The sequence below is a fragment of the Cynara cardunculus genome (genome assembly GCF_001531365.2).
Source record: "Cynara cardunculus var. scolymus isolate 2C chromosome LG 9, CcrdV1, whole genome shotgun sequence".
Classification (NCBI taxonomy): domain Eukaryota; kingdom Viridiplantae; phylum Streptophyta; class Magnoliopsida; order Asterales; family Asteraceae; genus Cynara; species Cynara cardunculus.
The window spans coordinates 8387059-8402422 of record NC_037536.1 but is presented as its reverse complement, the minus strand read 5'-3'; the positions used below and the strand labels follow the sequence as shown (position 1 = coordinate 8402422).

Below are 15364 nucleotides of genomic sequence, written 5' to 3'. Positions count from 1 at the left end.
TTTGAAATCTAAAAGAATTGATTAATTTAGGCTTCACCTATCACCTTTTTACAAGTGATCTTTAGAGTTATTGATAGCCAAAAATCGGTTTCAGGCCGGTCTCAATATTTCTCATAACTGGATCCTCTCAGTCCATAATTCGCATGGGATCTGTTCAGTATTTTATTTAGCGCATTATTCAGTATGTGTGTAGTAGTTTCTAGGGCATAACCCTAAAAAAATTTAGGCATAGTGGTACGACTCATCATAGAGTGAACCATGTCCAACAAGGTTCGATTTATCTTTTTGGACACACCATTATGTTGAGGTGTTTTGGGGTTAAGTAATTTGAAAAACAATCCCACAATCTCTTAACTCGGATATTTATGACCTCGTTTCGACCGAAATGCCATTTTGAAACTCTTTGAATCTTTTAAAGCTTTCAGATTTGTTTTTCATTAGGTAAACATACACATATCTATTGAAATCATCAGTAAAAGTAATGAAGTAGAGATTACTATTCCTTGTGACTGAACTAAAAAAACCACATACATAGTATGAATAGTTCCTAGTAGTTTTGTTACCCTTTTAGGTTTGTCTAAAAAGGTGTCTTTGTCATCTTGCCTAATGAATAAGATTCACATGTATCATATTAATCATCGCATGATTCCAAAACTTCGTATGCCTGGAGTTTGGCTATGCGCTTATTATTTATATGTCCAAGACAACAATGCCATGAGTAAGTGTGACTCAAGCCTCCTTTAAGTCTTTTATTGTTTACATTGTAAATTGATTCATAGTTACAACTATTATGCATGTTAATTTCATAACAATACCATTATGTGACTTAGCTACAAAATACAAAACATTGCCAAGGTAAGCAGAAAGAGAATTATTACTGAAATAAACATAAATCTAGAGTGTTGTAACTGAGCAAAATCAACAATGTTCCTAGTAATTCTAGGTACTTAAAAGACATTATCTAAGTGTTAAACTAAGACCACTTGGAAGTTCTATCATATGTTTCTTGAGCAACAACGACATCCTTAGCTCCATTGCCCATCCTTAGCTCCAATTGACCTGGTTTCAGATGCTCTTCACTTAGACCCTGCAAGTAGTACAAATGTTGAGTACCACACTCAATATACAATATCCAAGTGTCATAATTATTAGTAAATAACATAGTAAACATACATGAAGCTCTGGCTGCATTAGCCTTCTGTTTCTTCTTCTTTTCTAATAGAGGTTGACAGTTTCTCTTCCAGTGCCCCTTTTGATTGCAGCCGAATCAAACTTCATCCTCTGTAATATTTCCCTTGTCCTTATCTTTGTTGGAACTTTCAACTTTAGCCTTTCCATTGGCAACTACTTCTATTTTCTTGACTATCCCACCTTTAGGATTGATCATCAAGACCTGTTTGGTTTTGGACAGATCCAACTTAGAGTTTATATTTCTCTCAGCAGTTTTTTGCATACTGTGAAATACTTGAGAGTTTTATCCATCCCATGCATATAATAGTTCATCACGAATTGGTCATATGCTTCTGATAGGGAGTTGAGAACTAGATCGATTCCCAATTCCAGACCTAGTGGAAAACCAAGATGACCCAGTTGGTCAACATGCCCTTTTTACTTTCAGCACATGGGTACTGACCGACGATCCCTCAAGTATCATGCAAGCATGTGGTGCCTTAACATTATCAAAACTCTCATTTCTGGCCTAGCTGAAACATAGATTTCAGGGACGAATCATATCCTAGCTATCATGTCTTCATGATCTTGCAATAACTCGGAAGTCATGGAGGCAAGCATCAAACAACTGACATCCAGTGAGTCACGAAGGTACTTATCATAAGTGGCTCGGACTTCAAGGGAAGCAGTTCTACCAAGAGCTTTTAGAGGGGGGTTCTCCAAAACATAAAACTTCTTTTCATGCCTAAGGACGACCCTTAGGAAGCGAGTCTCGTTCAATTTTTTTCCTTATCAAGGATTGACCACAATATGATTGGGGATAAATACGAGTTGTTTGCGACTGTATTTGTGTTTGTGATATTACCTGACATCTACAAAAATCAAGTTCAATTTTAGTAACTCTACAATCTCAATAAAAAGAATTAACCCTTTACTAATTCATTTTGATTGAGCTAAGATCCAAATTTACCAATTCTCAGAAATGGTCAAATGCACGTGTTTATGAGAATAAACTATCTAGGTTGATTTCATCCAATTATATTCAACTTAACTCTTAGATCTTTGTGGGATTCTATTTCACATATCATATGTTGAATTTTGGCATGTTTAATCCCATTTGCACGCCTTGAAATATCTGTAAATTGCCAATACTTTTTCTATGGATCTTTCAGGCAGACTAAACATGCTAAGGTGTCGTGGTTTTTCATTCAAGTAATAATTTTTTTAGAATAATCAGTCATCTAAAATCACAACTATTTAAATTAATAGCCAAATACACCTGTTCATTTGGATCCTGTTATTTTAGCATTTTGTCTCATATTGTTGTTACTCGACATAGTTGAACAATACATTGACTATGTCTGGAGTCGGGTAATATTTTGACAAGTATCCTAAATGGATGACATATAACAAGCATTTTATAAAACTGTTTTTTTATTATTATTTTAGAATCATTCCAAACTTTTAAAATGTTAGATTTTATCCTTTTTAATTTAAAATATTATTTTAAAAGTTATCCTTTAAAAATCGGTTTATCGTGATAAACAACCACAAAGCATAATATATGGTATAGCCCTAATGCAATGTTGATGTCGTGAGTAGAGATAGAAACGGAGTGGATATTGGACGGATAATGCATCCCCTGATCCCGACCCCGTTTAACCCCCCCTCCCCCGACCCGACTAATCCCCGACGGGTTTGGGGGGAAGAAATCCACAACAAGTTCGGGGACCCGTTGGGTACCCGTTTAGTAAAAAACGACGTATTTTAAAATTATAATTATAATTGATCATTACTACATTAATTAACAATATGGGAAAACAAATATTTTTGTCATTTAATAATAAATATATACATATATATTTATTTATACACACACTATATGCATATAGTAAATAAAAAAAAAAATTAATTGAGTAATGCCGCACCCGACCCCGTCACGACCCGGTTTCGGGTATCAATAGTAGGCATGAGAATGGGGCGGGGACCTCAATCCCTGTCACCGTCCCCGATTACTTATCTCTATCCCCGTCTTCATCCCCGCCGGGGAATATAATCACATCCCCATCCTCATCCCCAACGGGGAACGGGGATCCCCAACGCGGAAACGGGGATTTGTTTTCCGTTTATATAAGTTATTTTAAATTAAATATGTGAGAAGCTATACTTATTTAAATCTCAAACATTTTCAATAAACTCAAAAACAAAATGAATTTAATTTAATACAAAAAAATCGCAACATCATATAAAAACTAATAATGTAAAACCAAAAAAAAATCAATTTAATCCAAAAAAATTAAAGCCATATGTATAAAAAGATATTGAGTAATATAAAACCATATCGACTAATATACAAAACTTATTGAGTAATTGTATTTTGACTTGACATCCAAAATATTACATATTAACATCCAAAAAAATAACAATTTTAGATTATAAACCTAGTTAAGAAATAAAAAATTATGAATTACCGTTTTGGTTGAAATAATATATATATATATATATATATATATATATATATATATATAACGGATAAGGGGCGGGGAGTATCATACCTGTCCCCATCCCCAATAATATATAAGGTGTAATATTAAAAATGGAGTATTTAATGAATTTTTAAGCCTATTTTAATGATTTATCCACAATAATTAAATATTTGAAAGTTGGAAATAAATGTTGGTCAGGAATGCGACAATTGGAGAAGTAATGGTCACGTAAACGAATAGAACAAAATGATTTGTGATAATTGATGTAAATTTGGCAAATTTCACGACTTTCATGTTTTAAACCTCGCAACTCCTCTGTGACCATCAATGGTCTCCGCGTTCCCACGCTGGTAATCCCTCCTTTTTTATTGGCAAATAGAGATCACAAAGTCCTACATCCATTGCTGATTGAATCACTCGATCCAATGGTGAGGTGCATTAACTTCACGGCCTCCAGAGACTGGTGTCTGGCACGATCATTCGCCTCCGCGGGCCTAAAATCGACCACCACCACCCTCCACGACGGCGACACCACCATCCACTGCTGGATACCCAAAACCCATAAACCCAACAAACCGAATTTGCTCCTGGTTCATGGTATTGGCGCCAACGCCAAGTGGCAGTGGGATCCAATAATCTCCCGTGTGACCCCCCTTTTCAATGTCTATGTACCCGACTTGCTGTTCTATGGAGACTCGTACACCAGAAGACCAGAACGGACGGAGCACTTCCAGGCTGAGTGCGTGATGAGGACGTTGGAGAGTGTGGGATTGATAGGGAAAATTAACCTGGTGGGGCTTAGCTATGGTGGGTTCGTTGGGTATAGCATGGCTAACCAATTTCCAGAGGCTATCGAGCGAGTGGTGATTGTGGGTTCTGGGGTTAGTTTGGATTCGGAGATAGATTTGGAGGAGGGTTTGTTTAGTTCCAAGAACATCAAGGATGCTGCAAACATCTTGTTGGCTCAGACGCCTGAGAAGACTAGAGAATTGTTGAGGATTTCGTTTTATAAGCCGCCCCCTCCGAATCTTGCTCCCTCTTGCTTGATTAACGATTTTATCGATGTAAGTCTCTCTTATTTAGTTATGGATTTGATGAACTGATTATGTATAGATTGATATGAACTTGATTCAAATCCCCGGAGAAATACCTGCAAAGCAGGTGGTCGCCCTGGGATTAGTCGGCGGCTCGCATAACGGGTTGGATATCCAGGTTAATCATAAGATATGAACTTGATTGAAACAAATGATTTGGAGAATCAAAGATGTTTTGGATCTTGTATTCCAAATTCAAATCTTGGATCAAGATTTCGTTAACTTTCGTTTAGGAATGATTGAAACCCATAGAGTATTTGGGTAGCATTGATGATTTCTGGGAAGTGTAATGCAGTTTGAGTAGAAAATTCTTGGGCTTTTTGATTCAGTTGGTATGAAACATAACACAGACATTAATAAGTAAAATTGGGCAGATGCTGTGTTATGGTTTTACAGGAAATGAACGTCGATTACTTTGAAGAGAAAAGAGAGTGTATCGAAGCTGTACAAAAGGATAGAAAGTTTTCAGACCTTCCTAAGATCATTCAGGTAATAACAATGCTGTTTCTTTTTCAAAAAGCTGTTTAACATCTTGATGATATTAAGACACTTGATGCCGAGCAGCCAACGTTGATCGTTTGGGGGGAAAACGATGCGATATTTCCTTTGGATTTGGGGTACAGATTGAAAAGGCAAGTTTTAGTTTGAGTTTGAGTTTGAATTTGGTTTGTAGAATGAATGATTCATGATTAGTTTGTTCAGTCATTTAGGTGAAGGTGCAGAGCTTATTGTGTTGAAGAAGACAGGGCATGCAATGAACATGGAGCAACCAAAAGAGTTGTGCAGGCTCTTCAAGTTATTCCTCATTCAGCACTCTCTTCCTCAAAGTTGAACAAGAATTGCAATCAAAGCAAATAAGCTGTGTGCATTAAGATTCTGAGTATTTTATTCAGCAACTTATGCATATCATCAGATTATGCTGCTCCATCTGCATCGGGTTTCAATATTTGTTACAATAACTATATATATATATATATATATATATAGGTTCGTTCCAGTGTATTATACGGGGTAATTTGAAAAAAATAAATCATGTCAATAACTTATCTTACATATATGAATGATCATCGAAAGTATGATGCTACTTTAGACTTGTACTTTTGAAATAACTCTGAAGTATAACTCTTCAGACTTAAATTTTATTCGGGAATCAGTTACCATACGAATTAATTAACCAAACAATAAAATCAATTGCATCCTAATTTAGTAGGATTGATTGAATAAGAGGACATATGTTAATCAAATGAATATAATTGAACTGTTGATGTAAATTGTGTCTAGGTACATTCAAATGAGTCTAATTGAACAATTAATGTAAATTGTGTCTAAATACATGTTTAGGCGGGAAAATAAGATAACTGATTCACCAGAAGATGACATGTGTCACCCAAGTTACTTATTTATTAGGTGTATAGATATTATGATTGAATTCTATTATATATATTAGAAGAGTGCTTGCATAATATAACGAGATATATCTCAATTTTAATGTTTTGTTTTATTATTTATCTATGTCGATATAATATGGTTTTGAAAAGACGATAATGTTTTTACTTTTGAATAAAATTTAAATTTAAATATTATTATAAAACTTTGGGAAAAAAATATATTGATATTAGTATCAAATTTACTATTTAAAGTTCTGGGTTTTTTTGTAATTTTCTTAATTCAATATTTTATAATTTAGATTTAATAATGAAGTAATTTATTTATCGTTTAATAATATAATTTTTATAAAGATAATAATCAAGTATTTTGTTATAACTAATGATTATTCTAATTATATTTTAGATATTTTATATTTAAAATGAGATATTTATCCCATATTTGATTATGTTTATCTATAGTTAGTTACACAAATTAAAAAATGAAGTTTTAATAAGTTGTACTTACGTACAATTTAATTGTGATCTTGAATTTTAAGTAATATGCATCAATAAATAATACTTCATATATAAAAATGGTTTTTAAGAGTTTTTGTCAAATACTTTATAATATAGTATAGATATATGCTACACATAATCTTTCTTTCATCATTATTTATCTTGTAGCATTTTGACATATATAAATCCAAATGCATGGAATTTTTATCTATAACTTATGGGTTATTCCTTTTTTATTGATTAATAATAACTGATTATTAATGGAACTATTAAAAGGTAAACAAACAGCCCGTAAGAAATGTGACATTTTTGGCGATTGATGAACATTTAACTAGACTATAATGGAACCCCAGAACTTTAAAATGAATTTAGCATTATCAATATACATTTGGTATGTATAGGAATTTCAATCAGAATTTCACAAGAGCTGAATGGCATTGCATGGTGTGATTGTACAGTTTCAAACTTTCCTGATCTAAGCAGCCACCACATTTTGTAACAACTCCTCCAAGTCTTTTAATCTGTTAAACATGCAACACATTAATAATTAACTTGAAAAGGAAAGAAAAACCCAATAACAGATGATGGGGTTGTTTGACAGTTGCTGAATTGTTTGGTGTAGAATAATTAAGTGGTCAGAATGATTAAGATGCTCTCATGATATAATGCAAAATGAAATATAATTGTTTGGTAATTATCTACAACGAAATTAGGGCGCTGAATGGTTAAGGGAGGCTCACGATACAAAATCATTCAGAGTGTTTTAGAACCATTAAGAGACAAACTTTTTTTTTTTTTTGCCAAACAAAGATTTACCTCTTAATGATTCAGATGTTGCCTGTTAATGGAACTATTAAGAGGTAAACAAACAACCTAACTGAACCACTTGTTTTGATTGGAATGGATACCTTACGTCACTTAAATCAGGGAATTTTGCTATTGCATCCGTAAAATCCTGTTTTTCGGTTGAAGATGTATATGTAATCACACATGACATTCCAGCTTTTGTTGCTGCCTGCAAACCAAACCAAATCAAACCAAACCTTATTAATCTTTCTCTAATTCATATGTGCATGCATGCAGTAATTAATGAATTCAAACTAAACAATGCTCGATCAAAACCTGTAGACCAATCACACTGTCCTCCACTACCAAGCAAGCTTTCTCTGAAATTCCTAGTTTCTGGAATCATAACACAAATATGAAAACAACATCAAATCACTTTAAAATTAAGGGGCAGTTTACCAAACACTTACCCGGTAAGCGCTTGTCGGTAAAATTTAACACTATCATTTACTTATTGGGTAAGATTTTAGTCCACCAAAACTGTATCGTATGCAACAATTTACCTGGTAAGCGCTTACCATGGTAAGAGTCATTGCCCTCACTTACCGGGTAAGACTTTTGGTCCTTGTCTCGCTATTACCGGGTAAGATTCTTGGTCCTTACCATATTCATCTGGTAAGGTAATGTGACTTGATGTTCACTTACTCGAGTAAGCGTTTGGTAAACGGCCCCTAAGTCATCCTTACCTTAGATGCTGTTATATATATAGAAGGGTCCGGCTTCTTTTCCTTCACATCATCACCTACAAATTAAATATAAACCAAAATAATTGAGATACTGGACATTCATTTGGCTTTATGTTTTCTACATCTCTCAAGAGGCTCAACTCAATCAACTTCACACTGCCAAAATCTCATTCCTTCTCTTTCTCACAATATCATCACCGACACATTCAAGGTCAGATCATAAAATATTAAAAGAATCAAGACAGATGACGGCTCCAGTGAGAAGAATAGAAAGGTTGACGGTCGGGGGAGGAGATGGAATGAGGAACTGAGTTTGAACATGGTGGCTTTAGGTATTTCGATGACCTCTGACGGAGCTGTTGGAGACAGAGGACTAGGGTAGTAGAGTAAGGGTGGGAGATAAGGATAGCGGGTTGGAGGGTGTGTAGTTTCCTCGAGTTGATTATGTATCTCCTATTTGTTTGTTATTCCTTGCTCTTAAACTAGTTTGTCAATATAAACTTTTTCCTATGCCCTTTCTCTCTTTTCACTCTTTTCTCTCTTTTCTCAAGCTGGGGTCTTCACAAAAACAACCACTCTACTCTTTAGATGCAGAAGCCTGGTCTCTTCCCCCCCCCCTCCTCCTGCGACCCCACTGGGATAGACCGGGCCTGTTTGGTTTGGTTTAGCCTCCTTGAACTATTTTTTTTTATAATCTTGAGTGAACTTTCTGTTGTGATGAGTAATTGCTAAAAATACTAATGCAAAGATTATGCCTAACTAGTTTCTAATTTTCAATGTTTTACACATTGAGATGCATTATAGATGCCATACTATAAGAACAAAACCAAACAAACACAGAATCCCACACAGAATAGAGTCTGGGGAGGGTTCAAGTCTTACCTCCATCCATGAAAAGTAGAGAAGTTTTTTTCCATAAAAAATGGCTTGTAAAAGTTTTAGCAAGTAAGATTTTGCATGAAAATTTTGGTACTAAAAGCTAAACGTAAGTTTGAAGAGAGGAAAAGTAAATGGTAGAAAAATAGGTTTGGAAAGCCGAAGAACAAGTAATACGACAGAAAACTAAAGCGTGTAAGGACAATAAAGGCATACAAGAAGGTATAGAGATTCTACACTAACTAGGGACAAAGTAGTTGTCTCTCTAACCCTCCCTGAACCTACAACCCTAATACCTACATCACCATCCTAGTATACTGAAACCTTTCAGCTCTTTAAACCACCTCCAACCTCCGTCTACCTCTCCACCCCCTTCCTCTGCCCCATTAAACCACAAGTCATTACACACAATATGCTACCCTATCATGCTTCTCCATGAACTCCTATCTGAAGTCATGTCTTCCGAAATGTCTAAAGCCATCATGTCCATCCGTAGTTTCTTGTTTCACGTCCTCCTCGGCATACCCCACCTCCTCACACCCTCGACCATAAGGATCTACACCGTCCTCCGTAGTGCTGACAGCTTTCTCCTACGAATGTGCCCAAACCATGGCAATTTTCCTCTCATTTTACTTTGATATGAGCTAGTCCCAACTCAGCTTTCTCCTATATGTCCATCTGAGCATGTGGTACCGAGATTTAGAAATGGACTTATATGGCACTTTAAGATACAAGAAAGGGTGCCCTAGATTACCATGGAGAGCTCTGAGGCGGTTCTGATAAAAAGAATGCCAATAATAAGGTTATGTTGATAAAGAAACCAAACGGATCCAATAGATCCCACTCGGGAGGTAGGGTCGGGGGTAGGATGCATACATACCTTTATTCTTGCATATAAGAAAACCCCGGGCTTGCAATTAAATTTTAGAAGGAAACAGGAGAGCAAGAGATATGTGAGAAAAGAAGCAAAAGAATGTGTTTAAACAGGGATCAAGTACAATAACCAGAAAAGACAACAGAGGCATGTGAGGGAATGTATATACAAAAACTTGCCAGAGGTACTGTCCTCTTCCCTAAAAAAAGTTTAAACAAGCAAGGAACTCTCAGAACATGAGAGACTTCATGAAATCGCCTTCCAAGTCGCGTACAAGCACTTGTGAAGAACCAGGCAAGTTCAGAAGCGACTTGGATGTTGTCCTCCAAGTCGTCTATGAGTACCAGTGGGTTTTATAACCATTTATAGGTCATTTTGTTGGTTATCTTCCTCATAATACATATACACTGTTGATACTATATAGGACCTGTTCCTCCTAGGAACAAGTATGGTATCAGGACTATGATGTCAAGTTATGCATAGTGGAGTTGTTTGAGGTTGCAACTTTAAAACAAACAGTTCTACATGATGAGAGCTACAGCTTTTGTAGGGAGAATGCTTGGTGAAGAAAAAGATATGTGCATATAGGTAGCTAAATGCTAACTCAAGATGGATGTGCAGGTTCGTGGTCACACAGCTTATATAGGACTACAAATGAGTGTCAGGCATCAGCTGCACCTGTTGAAAGAAAATCCCAAGAGAAGGTAGCTCAAAATACCGTTTGCCTTACTTGACAAGGAAACAATATAATAAGAAGTATGGAGAATTGCCCTATATTCTCTTGCACCAATAAAAAGTAAAAGAAAGAGAAAAAAAAACAAAACATAAAGGTTCAAAGAAGTGACCCAGAACTTCTGTAACGGTGATGTTGATGATAATGTTTTGTGCTTAATCCCATAAACACAGATGTGAAGGTACAAGGTATCAGTTTCTAGGTCCCAATATCGGAGGTCAGGTGTAGGGAAGAACATATTTTTCTGCAAACACGGGCAAGGCTTTGCAGATACAGAACAGGTCAAACATGAATTCATGTCATGGGATTCCTTAATTTTCATAGAACCCCATGATCTATGAAAATGCAACAAAAATATTATTGAAAAATGGAATTTGATTGCAATATAAAAACCGACCTGCAAGAAAGCAATCAAGACTTTGGAAACGCTCCTGAAGTAAGAGGAAAGGCCACAATAAACATTGGTTGGTGTTGAAGCACAATGAAAATATGAAATGATGATTTAGTGCTCAAAGTAAATTAAATGGAGGGCTTACGATTCCAATAAGATTCTCTAGACAGAGGACAACTGAGCTTTTAGTTGCAGCAGAACACACAGCAAGTTTTTTACCCTGTGGTAAAATAGAAGAAAAATATCATAGAAATAAGTGAAAAGCACATTAGAGATGGCAATTTTAAGTGAAGAGATCAGAAAACAACATCAATATCAAAATACATGAAAGACCCCAAAGGGAACTTGGTGCTTATACGGGTTTTATCCACAACAAATATGAGGGTTCAATTCATACCCACCTTACAAACAACCAATTAACTGAGACCACTTTGTTTTTGCACTACACAACCAGATCAATCATGCATGCATTGCACTACAATGAGTTATGTTCACATGTTAAAGAGAGCAATCAATTATGCTATAAATTAGATATCTACTATCTTACAGAAGCCTTTGCCTCATCCATCAATCTTAGTACACCTGGTCTAGGCTCAACCTGCCAAATTCCATAACAACCAATCAAAAAAGGGAAAAAGTGAACCAGCTTGATCTATCAAACAATCATATATACATAGACATCAAAATAAAAGGTTACTTCTTACACTTCCCGACTTGATTATATCCTTGTACTTCTCTGTCTTCCAATCCTAACAACAGCGAAATAAGTTTTTGGACTTCAGTTGCTTAGCCAATTGAAGTGATTTACAACTATTTGAGAACACTGTATAATTGTTCAAAAAAGAATATTGAAGGAGGCTGTACAAGTCATGAAAGCTTGGGAAAACAAAACTTGCAAGTGTAAAACTTACACATACAGACCGTGGATGCAAGGAATTAATAAAATAATGACAGCAATAACTGAACTTACCTGAAGAGTGTCGACTAATTTTTCCCTATCGATATCATTTTCAGGAGGCGTGACAAAGATCGTGGAAGAAGGCCAACCATTCTCCTTAAAATACCTGATCACGTTAGGTCGATTACCATCACAGTTTGTCAATTAACATTTGCAACACAAAAACATAGATAGCAGAGAGGGAGAGAACCAGCGCATTTTAGGTTTACCGCCGCCGATTTGGTTCTGAAGGACGTCGTAGAAATCAGTGTCCCAATTGAGGGGTTCATTGAAGGGAGGGCAACAGACATTGAAGTGAGCGAAAGCCAGATTGTAAGCTTGGCGGTGTAAGTCTTCGGATTCGAGAATAACTCCGTCGCAATCGAATATGAGAGCCTCCATTGCCCGTGAAGTAGCAGCAGAAAGGGAAATTGAGCGTGATGATGATCTGGTTGAAGAAGAATAATAGGGGATAGGATAGAGAGTAGTGGTGGTTTTGTGGAGAGAGAAGAAAGGTTTGGGGTGGCGAGTGACGTTCTGAGGACAGAGGATAACCATGGTAGCGGACGCCATTGATGATGATTTACCAGGTTCAATTGTTAGTTATCCAACGCAGCGAGTATGTATATGTTGGTTGCTGGTAGCGGGTGATGTTCTTGTGGCTGGCGATGAACGTTGGTAATTTGAACACACGATTTTACGATGCATGTTTGGACTTTTTAAGTTTTTTAATTATTTTTTTGAAACAAATAAATTTTTAGACATTTCAAAACTTATTAAATAATCCTTAGATTTTTTAAAACCTGTTAAATAGATCCACATCTTTTAAAAATATAACCTGTAACCTGAATAGGTAAACTTTAAATTAAAAATAAATAAATAAACCTATAACTATATAAAGACTCCCCCATCTCCCTCTCCCTGCTTAACGGAGCCCTACACCGCCTTCCCATCGCCATTCCACGCTGCACCACCCCGGTCGTTGCCGCACCACCACTCGTTGCCCTACACCACCGTCCTCGTCGGCCCCTGCTGCTAGGGGTGTTCATGAGTTGGGTTGATCAGGTTGAAAACATTTGAACAACCTAATCCAATGTTTGCGGTTTGAAAAATCTTAACCCAACCCAACCCGAACCAAAGTGCAACCCAACCCAACCCATACGGATTGGTCGGGTTGATACTTTGGTACATATTCTTCTAAATTAGAATATGTTATTTCTCTACTCATACTTTCTTTTTCATCATCAATCATTTTATCCATACTTCTTACGTATATCATATTCAGTTAATTTTCTCAATTTATATATATATATTCACAGTTATTGAACATATATACGAATGAGATAGATAAAGATGTGAATATATTGAAAATATGTGTATATGAATAGCATACATGATAGTTTAATTGTTTAATGTACATATTAACAAAGGGAAAAGTCTAAAAAAACCCAATGGACTTTACTGTTTGGAACGATTAAGTCCTTGGACAATTTTTTGAAACAAATAAATCCTTGGACATTCTAGAATATGTTAAATAAATCATTGAACTTTACAAAACCTATTAAATAGATCCCCATTCCTTAAAATTATAACCCGTAAAGTGAATAGAAGGTAACCTTAAATTTAAAAAAAAAAAAAACTTAAAAAATTCTAAAAGCCCTTGACTACTCTTCTCCCCGTGACCATCGCTCCCTCCCGTCTCCTTCTCCCTCTCGCACACCATCGTCTCCCTCGCCCCCATCGCCGCCGCACCACCCCCGTCGCCGCCCCTGTCTCTGCACGTCGCCACCGTACCACCTCGTTGTCGCCCCTGCCGCTCGTCTAATCAGGTTTGCTCTAAAATTACATTTCATTTTTTTAAAGAAATTTCTGAGATTGAATGGTAATATTGTTCCTGGAATTATTTTGTTCTCTGTTCTGAGATTGATTCTGTCAAAAGATTACATTAGCCAAAGAGATGCAGACTAGATAAAAATAAGTTATCATGTGGAATCACACTCACAGAACTTACAATGTTTTTCTTCTCCTACTTTTTATTGGAGTTGCTTTTCCTTCTCCTACTTGTATTTCATTCTCATCGCATAGGCATATTACTATATACCCACTGCTTATAGCCTTCCGCAAGTATAATGGCATTCCCTTTACCTAATATTATCCACCCAAATTCTTGAGTGAAATACTACATAATTCTAATTAGAGGGTAAGTCATGGAGGGGAGATAGAGACTCGTTCCTAAAAAGTAACCTGAGATGTGTATCAGGTCAATGGCCATTAGAAGATATAAACAGTCCAACTTGGTTGTGCAATGGGAAACTATGCATCATGTCGATCAATGTGATATCATGCAACTACGGTGTGATAATGGAACATGTATACATATTGGGTAAGATTTTAATAAATTTAACACTATCATTTACTTATTGGGTAGTCCATCGAAACGATATCGTATGCAACAATTTACCTGATAAGCACTTACCGTGGTAAGAGTCTTATCCCTCACTTTGGTCTAGCGGTATGTGAGTCCTTGACCTTCTAGGAGAACCTCACCAAAGGTGAGGAGGGTGTGCGAGTTTATTTGTTCTATTTACCGTATATAAATATTATATACTTAAAAAAAACAACTTGTAGATATTTTAAACGGATAATAGATTTTTTAGGATCATAAAAAAAGTGTTCGTATTAGTTCATAGTATATTTGTCGGACTTGACTGATAGACCATGGTCCCTATTATCACATCTTATCTCACTCTCTTTTATCTTCATCACCATTTGGCTGCTTCATTTGATGGCAGTTAGTTAAATTTGCTTCATATAAATATTGTATGGATAGTATTTCCATTAAATTGTAAGACCCATCTTAAATCAAGTACATGCAGAGAACAATCAACAGCAGCAACAATTTTGAGTTGTAGAAATTATCATTATTACCCACTTGACTTATCATACTCATGCCATCCGAATTAGTTCACAGTAACATGAACCAAGTAGCTCATAGAGACCAATTTTATATGAATTATATTTCTTGATTATCACCAGTAAAATTTTTACTTTGTAGGGACTTGTTTAAAGTTTAATATAGTTCTTAATTGTTATAGAAGGTGTGAAAGCCATAAAATTGTATAGTCATCCTCTTCTCAGTTTAGCTAGTTTCAAGGGATATTTTGGTTGATTTTGTGACTTAAATATATAATCCTAGGGGACAGGGACATCCTTGGATCTAAAGATTGGCGAAAAAGAAGCAAACTTTAAGACTTAGATATATGGATACAACTTCACGTTCACAATCAGCAGTCTATATGAGTTTCAAAAACATTCAGTGGTTTTTAGTCTTTATTTGTACATATAGTCATCCATTATGTTTTCATCGGTGAATCGTGATGAAATTGTT

General features: G+C 35.8%; 2 protein-coding genes across 2 annotated transcripts; one reads left to right on the top strand and one right to left on the bottom strand.

Annotated features, from left to right (window-relative positions):
* Positions 1-4010: 4010 nt before the first annotated feature.
* LOC112518470 (2-hydroxy-6-oxononadienedioate/2-hydroxy-6-oxononatrienedioate hydrolase-like) lies at positions 4011-5843 on the top strand. The gene is made up of 4 exons (XM_025126173.1): positions 4011-4720; positions 5147-5239; positions 5315-5382; positions 5453-5843. The coding sequence occupies exons 1-4, from the start codon at positions 4082-4084 to the stop codon at positions 5580-5582; spliced, it is 930 nt and encodes a 309-aa protein (XP_024981941.1). The 5' UTR covers positions 4011-4081; the 3' UTR covers positions 5583-5843.
* Positions 5844-6965: 1122 nt separating this feature from the next.
* On the bottom strand, positions 6966-12621 carry LOC112518083 (haloacid dehalogenase-like hydrolase domain-containing protein At4g39970). Its single transcript, XM_025125651.1, has 10 exons — positions 12188-12621; positions 12010-12103; positions 11744-11788; positions 11587-11637; positions 11185-11259; positions 11046-11079; positions 8166-8221; positions 7756-7815; positions 7542-7648; positions 6966-7154 (listed from the first exon to the last, which is right to left on the bottom strand). Exons 1-10 carry the CDS (start codon positions 12547-12549, stop codon positions 7109-7111), a joined length of 930 nt encoding a protein of 309 aa, XP_024981419.1. The 5' UTR covers positions 12550-12621; the 3' UTR covers positions 6966-7108.
* Between the last annotated feature and the right edge of the window lie 2743 nt (positions 12622-15364).